General features: G+C 60.1%; 1 protein-coding gene across 4 annotated transcripts; it reads left to right on the forward strand.

Moving 5' to 3' along the window:
• The first annotated feature begins 2,835 nt into the window (after positions 1-2,835).
• Positions 2,836-21,019, forward strand: CCDC92B (coiled-coil domain containing 92B). Of its 4 annotated transcripts, none has more exons than XM_069790808.1 (5): positions 2,836-2,936; positions 9,710-9,863; positions 10,103-10,261; positions 14,904-14,951; positions 19,907-21,019. In XM_069790808.1, the coding sequence occupies exons 1-5, from the start codon at positions 2,892-2,894 to the stop codon at positions 20,476-20,478; spliced, it is 978 nt and encodes a 325-aa protein (XP_069646909.1). In that variant the 5' UTR covers positions 2,836-2,891; the 3' UTR covers positions 20,479-21,019. The 4 variants fall into 4 exon arrangements, with proteins under 4 accessions (XP_069646909.1, XP_069646910.1, XP_069646911.1 ...); XM_069790809.1 differs by having other exon boundaries at positions 10,106-10,261; XM_069790810.1 differs by lacking the exon at positions 10,103-10,261.
• Positions 21,020-21,558: the final 539 nt, after the last annotated feature.

Raw genomic sequence — 21,558 nt, forward strand, 5'->3', positions numbered from 1 at the left:
AGTGGGTGCCGTCCGTACCCTCTTTCAGGCGGCGTTCCAGTTGGATGTCTTCCCACCGGTGTACAACAGGCGAGGAGCAGGCTGCCTCGGTCACGCACCCGGGCTGGCAGCGGGGACCCCACAACTCCTCCTGAGACTGAAATGGCATTCCTGCCATTTTTGACTCGTTATGTTGATCACAAACCACCTCAGAGCCCTCGGAAAAGCGGTTCCTGTCTCTCGGAGCATGGGGGGAATGGGGAAGGGTCGCGGTGTAACTGCGGTGCAGGACATCGCGGTTGCTGGAGGCGTTAGCTAAGGGACTGCTAGGTCATGTCCCAGTCAAAAAAAGCTGAGAGCAGCTCCCTGAGCAAAACGCTGCCGGTGAAAGCAGTTCACTGTGGAACGGTGAGCGCAGGCGAGAGAGGTGATGGGAAATACTAGTGGCCTGTGTGCACTGTGGCTGACTCCAAGCTGCCAGGCAATCGCTGCAGAGGCAGCTGGCTTTATCCTGCACCATGCTGGGTGCAGAGGATGCGCTGTGCTCCGCTGCCTTCCCTCGCAGCACGGCTGTATCCTGGAGCGATGACCTCATTTACAGAGGCAGCTGTCTGTCCCCAAATGCCTGACCTTGATCGTTTGCAGGCTTCTCTTTTATTCAGTGGAAAATCAATGAAAATTGTACAACCTGGTGAAACATGACGCATTCGGACATCACCCCTCCCTCTTCCCCCCGCCTCCCTGTCTGTAATTCACTGCTATTGGAGTTAGCATGTGAGTTAGGGGAAGACATGGTGAGATATTAAAAACAGCCCCCCCAAACATAGCAAACTGCACCGAGAGAGACAAACAACACCTTGGCAAGTGTTGACCTGATGGTTACAACTGGGTGAGAGGTGCTCCTAGTGAGACAACACTTCTCTGAATAAGAAAGTCTGCACTCTCCCCCTTCACACAGAAATCCTTCACCTCTTCACAACTTGTCATTGCAGGAAGAACTACTTTTTTTCAGAAAAAACAAGCTGAGAGGAGGCTCACAGAGGAGTCAGTGTGACTGGATGGGTGTTAGGAAGCACTGAAGCTCTCAATTGCGCTGGCTGGGGCCTTAAGCAGAGGTGTCTGAATAATTCAGTGCAAATCAGAAGCTTGTGTGTGCATGTGCAGGCCTTCAGATCTCACCGGTCACCTTTTTTCCTGATTTAACAATTTCTCTCTCAGTGTCAGTTACACTCACTCTCCATAGAAGAGCCCTAATCCCAAGCCCAGCCTTCCTCTGCTATCAGCCAGCACCAAGCCAGGCCGTACCACACCAGTTTGCATCAGGTAAGGATCCAGTCTTTGGCTGTTAAAGCGCAGGGATGCTACAAACCCACCATACTACACCTAGATTATTCTCTTCTCTGCCTGCCCTCCCGCGGGCACGAGGCAGGGCTATTTCTCACGGCATGCCCTCGACCGCTTTGTGTAGCACAGGCTCACGGTCAGAGGTTTAAAACATCCATGGGGAAGAGAGGATGTGGGATGACAAAATGATACCACAAACCATACCCTGCGGGCTGCCCTACCGCACATTCACATGCTGTTTGCGGGCTAAGGACCGATACGTGCGGAACAGCAGCAGCTTTAACGTGAGGATGGCAGCACAATCCAGCTGAGCACCAGACCAGGAACACCACGCTCTCCGTAGCAGGGTTTGGTTTGAGGGCACGGGAATCAGCAGACTGTCAGCTGATGAGGAGGACGCTACCACTTCTCTGCCGCGCCACATGGAACAGGCCACCACATCTGAGCTTCCCCCCTGCTGTGAAAGAGGCGCAATGAATTTAGTCGTCTTTGAAAGAGGAGCCCCAGCTGCTCTGGATATCACACACAAAAGGGCATGAAGAATTAGTAACCGCATGAGTAAACAACCTTTTCTCACCTGACCGCAGCTTCTGGGAAGCTCTTCCCCGACTCGCTCTTCCCCCCGATTTCCTCGCGGAAGCGGGCACCATCCCACATTGGACTTGCGTCCGTGTCCCCCCCCCTTGAGTCGCGTTAGCCCTAAAAACCCCACGGGGGACGCGAACGCTGCCGTTTCCCCCGCCCACCCCGAATTCCCCCGGTTCCGGCCCGCGGCTCGGTGGCTGCCGGCGCACCCGGGGCTGAGCTGCCGGCGGCGGCGGCCGGGCGGCTTCAGCACCGCGGACAGCGGCGGCGGAGCAGGGCCCGACCCCCGGCCGCACCGAGGGTCCCGGGGAGCCGAGCCCCGGCCTCCGGGGGGGGGGGTGTCCGCGGGGAGCCGACCCCCGGCCGCACCGAGGGTCCCGGGGAGCCGAGCCCCGGCCTCCGGGGGGGGGGGGTGTCCGCGGGGAGCCGAGCCCCGGCCTCCGGGGGGGGGGTGTCCGCGGGGAGCCGACCCCCGGCCGCACCGAGGGTCCCGGGGAGCCGACCCCCGGCCTCGGGGCGGGGAGGGGGGGTGTCCGCCGGGAACCGAGCCGCGGCCGCACCGCGGGTCCCCGGGAAGCCGAGCCCCGGCCCCGATGCGGCTCCCCCCGGGGGCAGCGGCGCCGCGTCCCGGTTGCGGCGGGGACGACATCCCCGGCGCTGCGGTCGGTGCCCCGGTGTCCCGCCGCGCCCCGGTGCTGCCGGAGCCGCCGCGCCCCGCAGGCGCCTTGTCCTCGGCCCGGCTCCCGGCGCGGCCCCGTTCCCCGCTCGTTCCCCGCTCCCCGCCCGCGCCTCGCCCCGGCGGAGCTCCCCAGTTCCGGTCACGTTGCCGCCTGTTTACGGCGCGGCTGCCGGCGGGCGGCGGGGCCGGGCCGGGCCGGGCGAGGCGGGGCCGCCGCAGGCAGCGCGGGCAGCGCGGGAGCCCGGCGCGGCCCCGGCCCCGGCCCCGGCCCTGCCGCCGCCGCCGCCGCCGCCGCCGCCGCCCCATGACGCCCAGCGGGCGCCCCGCGGGGCCCCGCCGCTCCCCCCAGGTAAGGGACCGGCGCTCGGCGGGGCGGGGCGCGGGCGATGGCGGCGGCGGCGGCGGCGGCGGCCCCGGGCAGGGAGCGCGGCCCCGGCGGGCGGCGGCGGCGCCCGAGGCGGCAGCGCGGAGCCCCCGGCCCGGGGAAGGGATGGGGGGGTCCTGCGCCTTTGGGGGGGGGGGCTGCGCCCCCAGAAGTTGCCCACAGCCCCTGCCGTGCCCGTTCTGGAAGTTGCTCCAGCCGGTACCTAAGCACCCAGGGCTCGCTCTTCCTCTGCTGCAGAGCGGTCCCCAGCACGGCGCGGCTCTGCCTGTCGGCGCTGGCAGCTCCGGAGTTAAGTGTCTGGAGAAGGACTCGGCTGGGGACCAGAAAGCGGTGCTCCGAAATTCCCAAAGTGCAGGATGGCACCGCGGGGATCACCCACTTACGAGGATGATTGATTCAAAGCGTTGACGGTGGGCCAAATTCCGCTCCTGACGGAGAGCTGAATCCATAGTTAATTCCCCCGGAGCCGGCAGGAGAAAACACGGCCTTGCTTTCAGCATCTGCAACCGAACGACACGCTTCGGCTTTGGCTGTTAGTCAGGCAGTTGTGTTTAGAGAATTGCGAGAAAGCACAGTAATTTCTAATCAACGTTCGTACTGATTTTGTCTTTAAATAGATGCGGGTAGATCATGAATAGCACGTAGGACTTTGAGTGTAATCCTGCCGCTGCTGAGATCAGGGAAGGTTTCCCGCTGACTTTCCCGAGGCCAGGATTTCACCTCCAGTTTCTATTCCTGGCATTGCCACTACCTCTGTGACCTTCTGCAAGTTTCTTAGCTTCCTGCTGCCTCATTTTCCTCACATTCGTGGCGTTGTTGCAAAGTTGGTGTTCGTATTCTTTGCGATCGTAAATACTAAGCGGTATAGATTTCTAATACGTACCAGTGTTTATTCCTGCGTATGTTTTAATGCGACGGAGAGGGGGTTGCTGGCAACCACAGCAGGACAAATTATCGACCTGTTCCTGCAAACCTTGTTTGTGCCCTCTGACTCCCAGTTAAATTGCCATTTATGGGGAAAAATGATTACGCGGATAAGGGCTGGATCTCGGTGTGACGGTGTTTGTGCTGGGGTACGTGTACATGCGATACCGTATCTGCCTTTCAAATGCATCATCAGGAGCTGAGGTTTTCTCTTGGGTCAAAGTTTTGGGATTCTGATTGGCATTAAACAACAGACATCAGTATAGTTTTGCCCTGGAAGCAAATCCTCAAACAATCTGTCTGTGCAAAGGACATCAGCTCTTAGTAAACTTGCAACTAAATCTGTCATTGTAGCTACTTCAAGAGGCTGCTTCATTCTTTTTGTTTTGTGAAAGAAGAATTCTGATAAATGGGGATGAAATTACGAATCTCACTGAGGTCTTCTGATAGCACTTTGAAACACCTAGCTGAGATCAGGACTCCCAACGTGCCTTGTCCCAAAGACTATAGTCACATGGTGAAAAGGTAAGGAGTGAGGCAAAAAAATGTGTTTCAGAGGCGGGGGCAGGCCCCACAGGAGGGCTCAGCAGTCGAGACCATGCCCACGATCACCCAGCATGGGGAATTGCAGGGGACCGAGCCCAGCGCCGCTGCACTCCACGCCGGTGCCGTGGCCGGGTGCCAGCCTGTGGCCTGGGCTTGGCCGAGGGACCCCTCTGCCGAGGGACCGGGCAGGGGCGGTGGGCAGGGGGTGGCTGAGCATAGCAGGCATAGCAGGGAAGCTTTCTCTGCAGGGAGCAGCTCTCCGAGGCTCGTTCTGGAGCGTGCTCACCTATTCCTGGTGAATATCTCCCCATGTTCATGTTCATGGGTTGCACTCACGCGGACTCCCATGAACTGCTTGGGCTCAGCAGCCCAGAAACCTCCGCTAACTTATCCGGCTTTCACAGTCTCTCTGAGTAGATTTGCAGTTGAGGGTTAAGATATGGAAATTGCATTTTTAAAGCTAAAGATCTGGTCCCAAGTGCTCTGCTGAGGGCTGTCCTGCAACTCCAGGGAGAGGCCTGGGAGTCCTGTGCTCCAAATCTTGGATGGTCAGCAAGGGAGCCTTGTTCCTGGAAAGCTCTTGGTGACAGAGCAGAGCCCCTTGGATGTCCAGTCTCCAAAACTGGAGACAGCCGTTCAGCCACAGCTCCGCAGGGAGAAGGGGCCAGCTCAGACTGTAGGTGTCACCTTTGAATAGGGGCAGAAATCGCCGTTCAGCTGATTCTGGGTAGCTGCCTTCTTTCCAGCTCTGTGTGTGTGTATATATACAACTGTCAGAAGCACGAGGGCATAGACCATCCTTCAAGCTAAAGAGGGCTATCACTTACCCTTGGCTTTTGTTATGGATGATGTTGTTTTCTAGAGTTCTAACCTCATACATAACTCCTCAAAGCCACAGAGTATGTGGTCACTGTGAAGGCTTCCACCACCAGTTGCTTTGGCAAGTTAGAACTAGTCTGGAAAAGAAAAGTAACAGCTACAGCAGCAAGGCAGGGATCAGAGCAGGGTCACTTCCAGACCCAACCCTACTTGCTGCGGTACAACCATCCTTTTGGGAGCTGCGCTTGCGAGGCTGGGGCGAGGGGAGCTGGTGCTTCTTAGCATCCTTGGGAGTGACAGCCCTAGTCTCTGTGCTTTGGCTCTCGTGCCTCTGGCATAGGCTGAAGGTTCCTGCCTTGCTTCGCCACATAGAAATGTGGCCATCATCACTTGCTGGGTGCAGCCCTTGACGTGGGGAGCTTTGGTGTTATTAGCTGGGAGATGTGGTGGCCCTGTAAAGCATTATTAAGTCAGCCAGCAGCAGCAGCTAATCCTTATTAACTCCCAACACCTCCCAAGTGATTGTGCTGTGTGAAATGACCAAAGTCACGCATCGAACTAGAGGCTCAAAATGCTGTTGCAATCTCCACTTGACTTCAGAAGCAATGGAGGGAAGATATCAGTTGTTGAGAGTTTGGTTCTGAAACCGTTTGGGGTAACGGGTGGACACAGCCTCAGAGTGCCGTGAGTTCATCCGCTGCCTTCTGGTAACATTAGAGACGCTCGAATGGCTTACAGATGCTATTGAAGCCTCAGGACTAAATTGCAGCTTCGTTAATAGCTCTTGGCTCTTGCATCATCACCTGTGACACAGAGCTGTCTAACGGCTGCGGAGCGGAACGGCACGTTCCTCCCTTCGCCCACGGGGGCTGTGGGGTGGTGAAGCAGCGGCAGCCTCAGGTCACTGCCCGTGGCCCCCCAGCCTCCCATTGCAAGGGCCCCAGGAGCCCCAGGAGAGATGTCCCCATCCCTGCTCTCCGGCAGCAGCACGGCCATCACCAGCGATGTCCCCATTTGCCTGTGAAGGCAGCTCCCGCCTCTGCCTGCCTCGGTGGCCTTAGTGCTGACGGAGTTTCACACGTGGACAAAATGAGTTGCTCTCCCCCAGACACGATACCTCTGACATTGCTGCCACAAGCTGAGAGCTGTTTCTCAAGGGAAACGGTGAAAGTCGCATTGGACAGGCAAAGCTGATCTAAACCCGCTGAGGATTTCCCATAGCAACTTTGGAAACAGACTCTTTTTTCCCCCCATACACAGGTAAATTATGCAGGCTTTTTATCTTCCAAATCAGAGACAACAAACAGATCTGAATTCCAGAATGTTTTTCTTTGGCTTTGTTTACAGCTTGGTATTTATCAACTATTTATTTTTAGAGGAAAAAAATTTCATTGGTAAAAAAGGGTAATTTCCTACTTAAAAGGAGGAGGGAAAGTTCAATGGAAAATTTGCAGCCATTTCTACTAAAGACATTTCAACTAGACAGAACAAAGTGCTTGAAAATAGCACTACATATCCCCCGGGCTTCGTCCAACCTACTTTCTGACATTTCCCGAGATGAGGTGCCACAACTCCCGTCAAGAAGCTGCTCCAGAGCCCAGCACATCGTGCTTTCACAGCCCCCCCGCAGCCAGGGCTGGCAGGAGGGTATATGCCGTAGTACGATTTGTACTCCTAGCCTAGGGCAGATGCCAGGTAACTTCCATAGCTGTTGCACTGGCACAAGTAAATTACCCCCACACACCCCCTTTAACAAATCCCCATCATTGCCAGCTCTCATGGTACAAAGAACGAATGCCACCTCTCTTGTCTATTAATTACGGTGCCATCAGGAAAGGCTAGGTGACTCACAAGACTTAAAAATCATCACCTTGCCACTCAGAAGAATAGGAATGATTAGGATGTTAAGTCTGGAGCTAGATATTTTTTTTTCCCCTGGTTCCACTTTAAAATGCCCAACACTGAGGGACTGCACGTCTCTGGGGTTCCTGGAAATGCCTGCGGTTTCCTTGCACAGAGCATGCATGCCTTACCTTCAGCTAGGCAGGACTAAGCAGGCTGAGCCAGGGCTATTTTCACTTACATGACATTGTTCCACAGGGAAGCTTTAAGCCGGTGTAAATCATACCTCCCACAATAAGCACCTTAAATGAGAAGCAGGATCTTTGTATCTGTTGCTTTTATGTATCACACCAGCCTTTTTCATGCTTTCCCATAGCATTCATGGGGTGAATGTTTGGAGCATTTCATTCCTTGAATAGCAGACCCATCCTAAAACTCAAAATTTCCTTATTTTGCCTCCAGAAACGGCTCCCTGGGATGTGAAAAAGCCCCAGTGACAGTCCACCATATACGCCAAAGCCAGTTCCCATTACCAATATTCTTATTTTAGGCTTTATGCAGAACCTCCTCAGGCAGATGCACCCCCAGGCTGTAGAGCCCGCAGTGGGAGCCCCGAGCCAGCCCTCCCCATGGGCCAGCCAGGTCAGCCCCCTCGCACAGCTTGCCCTGACCCCCTCAAGCAGGGGCAACGGCAGGAGAACACAATTTCTATCGTTTCTACTTATTGACATGCCAGTTAAGTGTCGCAGCTGCCTCTGACCACCCTGCCTGTGCACCACCAGCATCACAAGTCGGGGTACCCACCCAGCCCCCTCCCAGCACACCCCACACCGGCTGCAGGAGAGGAACGGCAGCACTGGAGCTCCCCAAACCCTCGGCACTGGCCTCAGGGGCATTGCGACCGAGAAATCCGCCGTGGAAGCCAGGCCGATGGTTGGCTGCTGGGCTCGCAGAGGGTGCAGCAAAGTGGAGCTCCCCCGGCTCCGTGCAGCACCCCAGGAGGCAGAGCTGCACCAGCCCCTTGCGGGGGGGGTCGTACCCCAGGAGGGAGGGGGGGATGGCCGGGGCAGAGCCGGAGCAGAAGCAGGGGGGCTCAGCCTGAGCAGGGGGGGCAGCATGAAGGCAGCCCCACGCTGCGCCACAGCCCCTTCTCCCCAGCCACAGGGCATCGCCCCCCTCTCGCCCCCGCGGCGGTCTCCTGTACGTAGGGGCTGACGTTCCCCGTGGATCCCACAGTGGCCGTGGCTACGCGAGCGGTGTCCGCGGAGCCGCCGACGGGAAGGGTCACGCAGGTGCCGGGCACCGCGGCCGGTGAGGGTGGGCTGGGGCTGGCGGTGGGGCGATGCCGCAGCAGCGGGGCATGGCAGGCGGCACCCCGAAGCTGTTAGTTCGCGTTAGAGCCTCGCTGGACCCCCCCACTTCATGAAATAGTAGGACCGTGGAGACCTGACTTTAAGGTTGTCACAAATCTGGGGAGGCTTTGGCAAGAGCAAAGCTTTGAACTCGTGGCACTGCCAAGATTGCTTACTGTGGAATCGAGCTTAAATGCAGTTTGATTCGATATTGGTTGTGGGAATTATCTCAAAACGTACTACATTACCGAGCTGGGCGTGCTGCAAACAGGAGCCAAAGTGCTCACTTACTTACTTCCGAAGTTTCTATAGAAATAAAACTGAAGTCAGACGCGGATGAAGGAAGGAATGGAAGCAGCTTCCCGGGGACAGGACGGTGCACGCCGTCCCTCAGGCTTGCTGGCACGATGTCTCCCCACCCTCACCTCGGTTTGCTGTCGCTTCCCCTCCTCCTGGGCTGAGCGTGGGGAGTAAGGACGGATTCCACATCCATACGAAATGGTATTTCCCAGGATTAAGGGTTCTTTCAGGGGTTTATTTTTATCTCCCTGGTGCAGCAGCACAGGTAGGCAGCTTGCACAGCTGCTTTGCTGAAGCCATTAATTAACACATGGTGATGGACCCCCGACGCAGGCTGAGCCACACGGCGCAGGACTGACGGCAGCTCTTGTCTGCCAGGCGAATTACCAGGGAAGACATTTCTTCTTCTGGAAGACAACATGACTCTCCTTGCCGCGTAACACTGATCGGGTTAGACGGAGCATATTGTATTTTTCATGTGTTAGATCTCTCGCTGCAGTTACTGCTTCGTAAAATGTGGCTTATCAAGTGAGAGCCAAAATCGTCTCTGGTGCAACTCCCACCTGGGGACTGCGGGGAGCAATCCTGTCCCAGATGCAATCCTGCTCAGTGATAAAACATTTCCTAGGGCCAAATTCAAAATAGAAATGAGCCGTTCCAATGCCAGCATTTTCTGCTCATGCAGTCTCTGAGCCTCCCAGCCCAAGCACCGGCAGGACAGGAGCCGGCCCCGAGAGGCGCTGGGGCGGTGGGATGACTTGGGGACCATTCCCCAGGGACCTTCTGAGCAGAGCTGCTTCACCCACAGCCACATCTCCGTGGAAAGGGTAGATGAGAGCTGTCGCCCACCTTGCACCCGGTGGGCTCTGCCCCTCGCAAGGGCTCCAGGGACGGGGCTCGCAAGCCCAATGTGCCGCTGCATGTCTGATCACGAGCCATCTCCGCTCCCTGCAGGCCTGGACCGTGAATTTGGTTGCGATGGAGACCGTGTCCCTGGAGCACCAGATCCAGAGCGTGCAGCGGCACATCGCTTTCCTGAAGAAGGAGCAGATGGAGCTGCTCCATGACCTGCACCTGGAGATCCTCCGCTTGCAGAAGCACTGCTCAGGTGAGCGTTGGGGTGGCCGCGGCGCGTGGGAGCTGCGTGCCCATGGAGCACGTTGGGCAGGAAAGCTCCTGCCGGCACCCCGGGGCCCAGGGCCGGTCTGGCGCGGGAGCTCGCGCTGGCGTTCGGTGGGACGCGGCGGAGGCGAGCACCAAGCCGCAGGGGATCCTGCTCGGTGTGGGAACAGGGGATCTCCATCCCCTTCAGCCTCCCACTTCTTGCGCCCCTGGCTCGGGTGCCAGCAGCCCCTCCCCAGACCGCACTACATGGCCGCCAAATCTGGTGTGGATCGAACTCCCTGAAATCGCTCCTCTGCGGATGGGTGCCAGCAGCTTCCTCCAGCTACAACACTGAAGAACCAGAGCGATTTTTATTCTGGGCATCAGCTGGCCAGGCGGGTGGTAAGACAGGAGGCTGTGTTGATAATCCATCATTAAAACCCCCTCCCTTTGTTTTCATGCCGTGCTCAGGGCACACTTCTGAATGAGGATTAGCCCCAGTAGCTCAGCGCTCTCCCCGGCTGTGTGCTCCTGCACCTTGCAGTAGATGGGCTGCAGTAGTCGCTACCCCGAGGGATTCACTGGTGTAAGGAAAGGGAAAAACCCAGCCTTAGCCAGCAAGATGGTCCTCCCTTTTCCTCCTGTGATCTGTGCTCACAAAGGTATTTTGATTATGAAAATGTAAAAGTAGTTCATCATTCCTCCCAGGAGCCAGTAGACTAGGGGAAAGAAAAGGGTTGAACGCTGTCGATAACAGGGCTGTATGAGACCATGCCAAGGCCACTTTCAGAACAGGAGGAAATGTGATTTTCTTGTTTATATTTTGTTACTCTTTATTCTCTTGCACACAGAGAGGTGAAATCTGTTCCCCTCCTGCCAGCCCAGCCCAGAGCAGTCCAGCACAAGCGCCAGTGTCGGTACCCCCTTGCCGTGCTTTTCTGCTGTGGTGCTGAACGAGCACTAACGCCGGCAGCATCAGCCCATCTATTCCCCCGCCCCAGGTTGCTCCCTGCTGTGGAGGGGGGGTCCCTGCCGGGCATCCTCAGCAGCCCCTCACGCAGATGCTGCAGGCTCCCAGCCTTTCCCAAGAGTGGGGGCTGTCGCCGGGAGCCTGGCCCCTCGGGGAGGGGGCAAAGAGCTCCCCAGGGTCACGGCAGCCCCTGCAGCAGCCAGCCGGGGTCTGCCCGTCTCCAGTCCCCGGGAAGGACAGCCAGAAGCCTGGCGCGGTGCTCAGGGCCCTGCCCTGGCTGTGGGGTGCACGGCCGCCAGCCCCCCACCCACAGCCCCGCTGCAGCAATGTCGTCCTCCCCTTCAGCCAGCCTGGCAAGAGCGACGGCTCCCGGCCTCCTGCCCGCCACTGAAACTCATTCCAACTTGTGCCATCGCTCTCATCAATAATTCAGCCGTAGCTAATTACTCCTTGTCTTCCAGCCTGTCATCCTCCCTGATTCCTGGGAAACAAAGACATCTCTGCACTGATAGAATTGTCTGTTTTTCCACATCCTTTCAGAGCTTTTGCTGTTCTGTTTCATTGTTTTAATGGCTTCACCTACAGCCTCTCCAGATAGGTGAGACAGTGCAGTTCTCGTGCCTGAATCAGGCTGGGGGGTTCTGAGTCCCCAGGGGCAGAAATGAGCCCATTGCACGGTTGGTTATTAGCGATCTCCTTCCCAGTGAGGCCAGATGACAGCACTCTCTGACTGGACAAGTCACATCCTTGTCTGCAAGGTGTGTGATTCTGCAACGCCGTTCTGCTAGGAGCGATGGGGGCAAAGCCCCTGGTTAGTTTTAAGATGACATTGCTGATGGTTTGAATGCCATTATCTGGTAGGGCTGTTTGCACAAGCAAAGCGGAGTCGCTACGTCAGGACTTTCCCTGTCGTGGCCCTGCGGAGCTGTGCCACCTGCCCTGGAGCTGCTGTTTCAGACCCTGACTTTCGCACCATCCCCTCGGTCTCCCCGAGGCACCACCGTTTGAAATGCCCACCCTTCTGCAGAGCTCTGTTTCTCAGCTGCCACCTACTCAGCCCTGAGAAGCTCCGTCCGCCTGCAGCAGCAGCAGCAGCAGCAGTGGCGGTTCCCAGGTGCCAGAGCCCTCTCCGACAGAGGGAGCGACTGCTCCGAGGGGGAGCCGAGCCGGCTGTGTGCAAGGGAATTCCCACGGGGAGGCACACAGCAAGCCAGCGCCTTTGGATCCGGGCTGGATCCAGCAGCCGAACAGCCGTGTTCAGAAGGGACCTTACTCAAGTCAATAAATCCCCAGGTTTGCTGCCTGTGGACCCAAGGCAGCTCCCGCTGGCTGCACCCAGTGTCCCGGGAGGCTCCGGCACCAAGCAGCAAGGGCCGGCAGCAAGAGCTGAAAGCGGGACGGAGCCTCCATGTGCTCAGCCCCCGCGAGCCCCCGACACCCGGCAGCCTCGTGCCCTTCGCCGCAGCCTGGCAGGAGGAGGGGGCAGATGCTTTGGGCAAGTACCGCAGCCCTCTCTGCAGGGCCAGGGCAGAGCCGGCCCCAGCAAACCCCCGCAGCCCAGTGTTCCCGGTCGGAGGCTTTACAGGAAGGTAACGCAGCCCAGAGCCCCGTGCTGTGATTCATTTATTGGAATGAGCCTGGCGTTACAGAGGAGAGTTGGCTTCCCTCCCATTCCCGTTTTATTTGCAAGGTATAAACACAGCAGAAATAGCAATAGATTCCTCTGACTCTTCTGTTTCTCCTTTTACTGGAAGATGAGCTCAAGCCTTGTGGCAATAATTAGCCTGCTTAGCGGTGTTAGCAGAGTGAGGGAGGGAAGGCTGGTGCCGGGAGCAGAGCGGGGTTTGGGGGGGATCCCTGCAGGCAGCGCAGCGGATAGCAAAGCTGGCCGGAGGGGCTGTGCCGACGGTCCCTCCGCACCCTCACACGTCAGGGCACCGGGACGGTCCTCCCAGGCAGCAAAGGGGGGAAGCCCAACGTGTTGAGAGAAGCTGTATCTTAAATAAACCCATCTCTAGCTTGCCTGTCAGCATCTAGCCCCCACGAGGGGCACATAGCCACCTCCAAGAGGGTCCTAGACCCTCGGGCAGCTGGGGCTGGGGGGGTCCTGCAGAGCAGACCTCTGTGTCCTAGCCCACAGCAGGGAATACAGACCAGCGTGTCCTAGCCCACGTCAGGGAATACAAACCCCTCCTCGGCCGCCTCCTGCACCAGGCAAGTTGAAGTGCATCCCCCGGCAGTGCCCCATCCCCTGCCCTGCACAGGGGACACCCAGAGACACCGGGGCCGAGCGGGAGAGCCGCTGGGAGCCAGCTGCAGCCGGGGCCAGCAGCATGGCAGGTGGGATACAGCAGTGCAGAGCAGCTGGATCCGTCCCGCAGAGGCTGGGGCCGCCTGAGAGCCCTGCGGGGTGCTCTCCCCTAGATTTGCCCCTCGGGGGTCATGGGGACGGTACCGGGGCAGGTTCCCACCAGCCCCTGTGGCTCCAGCACAGAAGCTGGGACCCCGGGTTGTGCATCATCCCCGAGCCCTGCACTCGCTCAGCAGGGTGATGTCTTCTTTGGAAACGGGCAACTGCTTTAGTTTTCATTGGGAATATATCTGAGACTCCAAACCTATTATTTTAGCTTCAGAAAAATAACACAGTTGCCATTGATATCCAATGGGGCAGTCGGGAGTGCTGAAAGCTTTCCAGAAACTGCATTACATTCTCGGTTACTTTTGCCTTCTCACTACAGATTTGTTTTCCAAGACAGACGGGCAGAGCTGCCTGAGCCAAGCGTTTCGTTTCAGAAGGATGGCAGTGATGAGGATTAGAGTCAACATGAAAGCAGATTAAAAGAAAAATGTAGGGCAAAGATTAACCATTTGAACTCATTTTCAGGGGAAAAAAGCCCCAAAACAACTGAATGCTGCTGCTGCCCCCCCTCTCCTCCTCCTCTCAGAGCTGCTGGTGCTTTGGTGGGCTGTGATGATTAATTCAAAAGAGACTGTCTGTAAAAGCGTGCAGGGTAAAGTGAACTCCAGAAAGTCCCTGAGCTCCCTCCCTTGCTGCCCTTTGTGAGCTGGTTTTGTAGCCCGGGGCTAGGCAGAGAGCAGGCAGCGAGCAGGCAGCGTGTCAAGGCTGGGCAGGCGGGCAGGGGGTCATGCGATGGGCTTCATCCCCGCAAGACGCTGCTGCTCCTGGGTGCAGCGTGGGCATGGGGCAGCTCTGCCTGCGGCTGCCTGCACCCAGACCCTGGACCCACAGCACTGTCACCCCGTCCTGGGCCCACGGCAGCGGGAGATGGGACAGTCGCAGGGACACTTTGCGGTGCCCGAGGTCTGCAGCCCGTGTCCTGCGGTGGGACGTCTGTATCCAGCAGCCCTGAGGAGCCTCCCTCGGGAGGCTGGGGCTGCATCCTGCAAACAGCAGCTCCTCTCCAGCGCTGCCACCGCCTTGCCCCCCCCTCTGCCCCGGGAGATACCTGCAGCACCCAGGCTGCTCTCGGTGGCAGGCTGAGAGGGGGTTTTGAAGTTACACGTTGCCCCCGGAGCAGGGCAGCATCCTTCTGCAGGCACATCACGCAGGGACGAGGCCGTCCCGCTTGCGTCACGTGCAGAGGCAGAGATCAGCCTGGAAGCAGTGAATTATGAAATACTCCGGGTAGCAGCTTACACTTTGGTCTATTTTCAGTCCATTGCTCTGCTCTTTGTCCTGATTTAAAGCACCGAAAATGGTTCAGCAACTCTCTTAGAAAAAGAAAAGGCATCGCTGGAGAAACGGAGCCTCCCACTCCGCCATGGGGCTGGACCTGCAGACACTGCCTTGGCCACGTCCCAGGGGCAAGCGCTGTGGCAGATGCCAGATCCCAAGGCTGCTTAATAACATATAAATTGCCAGAATCATCTATTTTTGGCTCAGCCTGTGGCTGGTGCTCTGAGATGGCTACGCTCACGCCGCAGGCTGGGCAGAGGCAGCACACTGGTGATAGCCAGTGCCCCGGCAGCCTTGGCGGGGAGCGGGGGGAGACACAGGGAGCGTGTGGGACGGGTGGGATGCTCCTTCTCAGTCCTGTTTGATTTCTCTTCCAGAGCTTACCCATGACCTGGAAATAAAAGAGCTGGAAGCCCGCCAGCAAGGTAAGAGCACAGGTTTGTGCACAAGATAAGATAAGGGTGAGCATGTGTGGGTGCGGGGCGGGGGGGGGGGCACCCAAAGAGTCTGCAGCCAGAGGGGGCCCATCAGGACCGCCCAGGGAGGGGACATGGACCTTGTCTGCATGGGACAGTTGGTCTGAGGGCAGGGCTGCAGCTGGGAAGTCAGGGTGCACATTCACAGGCTGTTGGCAGTCCTGTTAAATGCCTAGGCAGCTACCCAGGAAGGTTTTGCATGGGAAAGCCAGCATCCCGAGGCTGGCTTTGCTAATGCCCTGACACAGACACAGACACAGCTCTCTTGGTTCATTAAACAGTCAGATTTGCCCTCAAAATAATCTTTCATATTCCAAAATAAGGGGGAGAAATGTCCTGGTGTATGAAAATGTCTGCAAGCTCCAGGCACCATCCCAGGCCTGGAACGAGCAGCAGAGAGCTGGCCAAAAGGCATTTCACAATGCGCTGTGCCCTCAGGCCACCCAGCCCCGTGTCCTGCAGCCCCTCCTGGGGCAGCCCTGGAGCTGGGACAGGCAGCCCTGCCCAGCTGGAAAGCCCTGGCAAAGCCCTTCTCCATCCCAAAGGCAGCCTCATCCACCCGGGACAGGCAGATAGGACTGGGGGTAACTGGAAACCCGTGGGCAATTCCCGCATCGCGAGGCCGTCAGGGGCAGGACATCTGCCAGACCGGCATGGCACAGGGCTCTGGCGTCTCTCGGTGCTGGCAAACATCACACTGGCCCCTGGGACCTGATGGCCGAGGGCAGGTTTTCAAACAAAAGCCTGTGCTGAGGGACACAAGAGCGGGGAGCTGGTGCTGAGCTCGCCCTGATTTCGGCTCCTGTCCTCCAGCAACGAGTGCCCAGATGGGCAGGGGGCCTGGCTGCGGGCTGGGCTGGGCACTGCTCCTCTCCGTCCTGAGCATCCCTCTGCCGTAGCCCCCCCTCCGGACTCAGATGCTGCTGGTCCCCACGTCTCGCACACACACACGCACCCGCAGCCCTGAGCTGCGGAGCAGAGTCCGGCCAGCCTGGCGCCTGAGTGGGCTGCGTTGGGCAACTCTCCGGGTGGTGGACTCTGGCCGGTGGGGCCCACGGGCAGGAGCCGGGTGCTCTCCCGATGATGTGCCCGGCTCATCCAGCCTTCCCGGGCGGCTGCCGTCCCCTTGCTGGCAGGGCTGCGGTGCCCCAGGGTTCCCACCGCCATGGTCCCGCTCCATCCACAGCCCGGCAGGGAAGGGGTGCATGTCGGTGTCCCCGCGGTGTCCCTCTGGGCTCCGTCTTGCCTGGCCTTGCTTCTGTCCCAAGGTGCCACAGGCTGAGAGCACCCTCAATCACGCTGCTCCCACGGGTCACCAAATGCCACCGCATGGCTCCAGGTGACCCGTCCCCGTCCCCAAGAGCACCCAGCTCAGGCAGGGGCAGGCAGTGCTGCCTGGGTGCCTGTGGCCAGCAGAGGATGCTCTGTGAGCAGCTGGGCTCCTCTTCCTCCTCCGTCCCAGGGATGAAGCTGAAACTCATCCCTGGCGCTGCCTGGGCACAGTCCCTGGCATCGAGCTCCAGCCTGCACTTCGTCCTCAGAGCCGGGGCTGGCGGTGGCAGGGTGGGCAGCAGGGCTGCTCTCACCGGGGCTGGCACGGTTCACTCAGTGCTGGAACTGGCTCCAGGGAGATTTGGTGCTCCCAGTCCCGGGACCATCGCCAGGAGGGGGATGCGCAGCGGGTGATGCACACCCAGCCCCTCTCACCCCACCCCAGCCCCCAGCAGACCCCCGTTCCCACCTCGCCTCCCTCCTCCCGCTGAGCCCAGGGGTCCCTTCCCCACGCGGGTGGGCTCGCGGGAGGGCCTGGCGTCCAGCCCGCCCGGTGCCATCGGTGTGTCACAGACCATAATGTGCAGTGAGTCCCACCCACAGGTCTCTGCCCATCCTTCGGCCTTTTAATAGCTTACGAAGAGTATGATCACATATGCCACGTTTATGGGGCAACCACCTAATTTAAGATGCCATCAAATGATTGCTTTTCAAATGCCACTCGTAATAATTACTGCGTGCAACTGCCTCCCTTAAGATCTCATTAGAAAGCATTTTTCCTCCGCAGAAGACACTTAGGAGCTGAGGCTATAAAGCGGTTGCAAATCATATCGTAAAAAGCAGAGATTATTGCAGACAATGGGAGCAGGCCTGGGCAGGCACGGGTGAGCGCAGGCGGGTGCCAGCCTCGGCGGGGAGCGTTCGCTCCCCTCCCTGCGCCCCACCAAGGGCTGGGTGCAGGAGCTTGCAGCCGGGGCTGCCAGGGCCAGGAGTCCAGGCGCGGGCAGGGAGGGTGCACCAGGGCGGTCCGGCCCCCCAGTGCCCCTGTGCCGGGCTCATGGCATGGCCGCACAGCCCGGCCCTCCCGCGGCCCACCAAGCTCGGCTTCTTCACCCCAAGGGTGTGAGTCCCCCGCGCTGGCTGCTCCAGCTGCCACCTCGCACCCACGGGTGGGACGTGCCCCCCTCCCCGGGCGGCCCCCGTCCCCCAAACACCTCCTGGGGCTGAATGTGGGGAATGCAGCTGGTCACGAGCTGCGGCAGCCGCAAGCGGAAATCTGTGCCTGGGCCAGGTCCTCGGGGTCCCGTAAGAGCCCCGCGTGAGCAGCATGCCTTTCCTTTTGGAGATGATAACGCTTTTGGGCCAAGGACAGGAGCACTTTGAGCCACTGGCCCCCCACTCCGTCCCACCGTGGGGACACAGAGTGCAGAGGGGAGGTGAAACCCAGCTGCCACCAACACTCCAGTCTCCTCCTTCCCATTTTGGAGCATCCTTCCTAGGGCGTCACCTTCAAGACAGTTTTGCTGTCCCAAGTTCAAGGCCACCACCAGCAGAGGACCGCAAGCCCCCAGGAGACCCCCAGCACACAGGGCTCCTGGCCGTGCTAGCCTGCAGGAACATGTGCTCAGGGGGGATGCTCGGGCCAGCCCTGTCCCTTTGGGGTGCGGGGGTACCTTCCCTGGTGCACAGAATTAGATCCCCATGGACCCACACATGGCCATGGGGCAGAGCCTGGGTGCCCTTGCACAGGGCCACTTTCAGTGGGCCAGTGTGTTTCCATGGCGGATCGAAGGGTGCCTGGAGGAAAGGAGACAGTCACCGTGAAATGAATCGCTGCAGCTGCAATGCTTCCCCTCCACCCCCCACCTCCTCCAGCCTTTCAAGGGCATTAGGCAGAAGGGATTGGGGAAAGGCAAAGTTTTGTTACCCAAATTGCTCTACAGGTGTTCACTCAATGCAGTCTCTTGATGCCACCATGGCAGGTGGGATGGAGGAAGGAAGGAAGGAAAAATGGATGGATGGATGGATGGATGGTGGGATGGATGTCAGGCAGGTGTTATCCTCCCGCAGCAGGTGGAAGGGAGCCCACGCAGACTGGCCAGAGCAGCACAGGGTGTGCAGGAGCAGCGTGCAGGGCCCCACGTGAAGTCACACTTTTTCGGGTGCCTGTGCTGTGACTCAGAAGGGCTGGGGCAGGGAGGGCATCTGTCACCCGCCGAGGCGTGGGAAGGGCAGGGAGGGCAGTGGGAGCCATGGGGAACCTGCCGCTTGACACGGCACCTCTGTTTTAACACGTCCTGTCCGTGCCCCATCGCTGGCAGTCAGCTGCTGGCAGGAGCAGAAAGATGAACAGGTCAGGCGTTAGAAACCACAGGTGCCGGTGTGGTGAGCGCACAGCAGCCGAGGAGGGCTGGCTGCCCGGCCCTCCTGCCCCCCAGGACGGGCTCCCCCTGAGCCCGCTCCTCCCTCCTGGAGTGGAGGTTCCTTCCCTGCCAAGCACAGCCCAAATCCCAGGGCTTGAGGTCGACCAGCCCTCCCAAGAGGGGCTGATGGTTTCACTGTGGCCGTTTCCTTTTCTCTCCCAGCCCGTACGCTCCCCCGCGCCCTCTGCATGCGCTCTAAGTCACTTTTAGGGCGAAAAACGAGTTACCTAGGGAAATTTTAAAACTGCAGCACGAGGCTGCAGCGAGGCAGAGGCGGCAGGTTCCACGGCAACGGCGTCCTCCGCCGAAACTGCCTGTGCTGTCACCCCCGCCGCGTTTGGGTGTCACGCATCGCACCGTGCCCGCAGCACCGCGGCTCTGGGCGTTCAGGGGTTCCCGTGCCTGCCCGCCCTGTGTGGGGAAAGGCTCATGCAGCTCACGGTGCATTTGGGAGCCCCGGCCCCAAAAAGCACCCAAGCAGCCTCGATGGCACTTGCTGGGCCAGTGGCTGCGCCCCCCCTGCCCTCGCAGCCACATCGGGAGTGTGTGGGGACCCGCCGGGGCGGCGGGCTGAGCCCCCGCTGCCTCCCCCCCCCGACCCCCTTCTGTGCTGTCCTGGTTTCAGCTGGGATAGAGTTAATTGTCTTCTTAGTAGCTGGTACGGTGCTATGTTTTGAGTTCAGTATGTGAAGAATGTTGATAACGCTGATGTTTTCAGTTGTTGCTCAGTAGTGTTTAGTCTCAAGTCAAGGATTTTTCAGCTGCTGATGCCCAGCCAGCGAGAAAGCTGGAGGGGCACAAGAGGTTGGCACAGCACAGAGCCAGGGCAGCTGACCCAAACTGGCCAGCGGGGTATTCCATACCGTGGGACGCCACATCTAGTGTATAAACTGGGGGGAGTGGGGGCAGGGGATCACCGCTCGGGGACTAGCTGGGTGTGGATCGGCAGGTGGTGAGCAATTGCCCTGCGCATCGTTTGTACATTCCAATCCTTTTATTAGTGCTGTTGTCATTTTATTAGTGTCATCGTTATTAGTTTCTTCTTTTTCCGTTCTATTAAACCGTTCTCACCTCAACCCACGAGTTTTACTTCTTTTCCCGACTTTCTCCCCCATCCCACTGGGTGGTGGCGGTGGCGGGGGGAGCGAGCGAGCGGCTGCGCGGTGCTCGGCCCGGGTTAAACCGCGACGTGTGCCTTTGCCCCCGCAGATGTGCTGGACCGGGAGCTGGAGGAGAAGTGCCGGGTGATGGAGGCCCGGCTGCAGGAGAAGGAGAAGGACAACCTGGAGCTGCGCAAGGAGCTGCAGCACAAGGAGACGCTGGTGGCCGCCCTGCGCTCCAGCCTCCGCAGCAAGGAGCGCCGGTTCCTGGAGGAGCTGAAGCGCCGGAGCCACCGCGTCACCATCCTCGACACCGAGCTGCAGAAGCAGACCGAGGCGGCCGCCTACCTCTCCCTCCAGCTCCACGCCACCGCCCAGCGCCTGCCGGGCCCCCGGCCCCCCGAGCGGCCCCCCGCCGCCCCCCCGGCCGACGCCCGGCCCCGGCGCCGCGGCCACAGGGCGCACCCCCGGCCCCCCCGGCCGCCCCGGCCCCGGGACCCGGCGCGGGAGGAGCACGACGCCATGCCCGACCCGGCCCTCTTCCTCTACACGGCGCGGCCGGAGCCCCCCGCCGCGGCCCCCCGGGCGCAGCGAACCCCCCGCGGGGCCGGCCCGGCCGAGGGCGAGGCCGGCAAGAGGCAGGGCTCCGGCCCCCGCGGAGCCCCCCGGGCCCGGGAGTAGCGGGGAGGGGGCCGGGGGGGCGGCCCGACCCGACCCCGAGGGGCGGGAACCCCCCCCCACCCCGCCGCTTCGGGGGGTGCGAGCCGGGGGTGCGAGCCGGGGGTGCCGGCGGGCGACCCGGCGGGGCGGCCGTGGACGCGGGGGGAGCGGCTGAGCGCCCGTCGGGAGCGTGCGGGGAGAGGAGAGAGAAAGAAGGGGCGAGAGAAAAAGCAAGAAAACCGGCCTTTCTGCCCTGAGAGCTTCCCGCAGCCCTTGCCCCTCGGAGCGGACGCCGGGCGCGTCTTCCCCGGCCGGGGTGCCGGCGGGCGGGCGTGAAGCGAGAAGCGACGGGCTGTGCGGCACGCGGCTCCGCGCCGCGGGGTGAGCCCAGCCAGGCCTCCGGCCCTGGGCATCGCCGGCACCGCGGCTGGGATGGGCCCGAGAGGGTCCCGGACGTCACCGGGAAGGTCCGCCGGGACGTAGGCAGCCGAGCGACGGTCGCTCCCGTGGGTGCCGGAGGGATCCCCCCTCCGTGGGGACGGCGCGGCCGTGACAGCCGGGTCCCAGCAGCAGTTCGGCCGTCTCTTAACGCGGATTTCCCCCGCGTTACGTTTACACGCAGGACTCGGACGAGGCGGCTGGATGGGAGCCGCGAGCGCCAGCCCTGCCGGACGCCCCGTGCGGCCCCTCGCCCGCCGCAGCCTCGCTCCGCGTGCCGCAGCCTCGCTCCGCATGCTGCTGGAGCAGGGCCGCGACCTGCTTCCCCTGCGCCGGGCGGGTCTCGTCTCGGCACCAGCATTTCGGTTCTCAGTCGCATCCACAGCCAGGTCCAGCTTTGTCGCAGACGACTGAGCAGCCCTCCAGTCCGTCCCCACCGCCTCCGTACAGCACGCAGCCTTTGCCCCGCCGGGGCAGCCTCGCCCGATCTCCAAACCAAACCGTCGGCTTTATACATCCATTCCCTGGATGTGGTGGAACAGCAGAAACCCGGAGAGGAGAGGAGGGCTCCGGCGGCTGGGCAGGGCGAAGGTCTCGCTGCTCGGGCACCAGTGGGACCTGCGCTGCTCCGGGCAATACCGAGGGGTGGGTTTCGCCCCAGTG

The sequence above is a fragment of the Haliaeetus albicilla genome, chromosome 9 (genome assembly GCF_947461875.1).
Source record: "Haliaeetus albicilla chromosome 9, bHalAlb1.1, whole genome shotgun sequence".
Lineage (NCBI taxonomy): Eukaryota > Metazoa > Chordata > Aves > Accipitriformes > Accipitridae > Haliaeetus > Haliaeetus albicilla.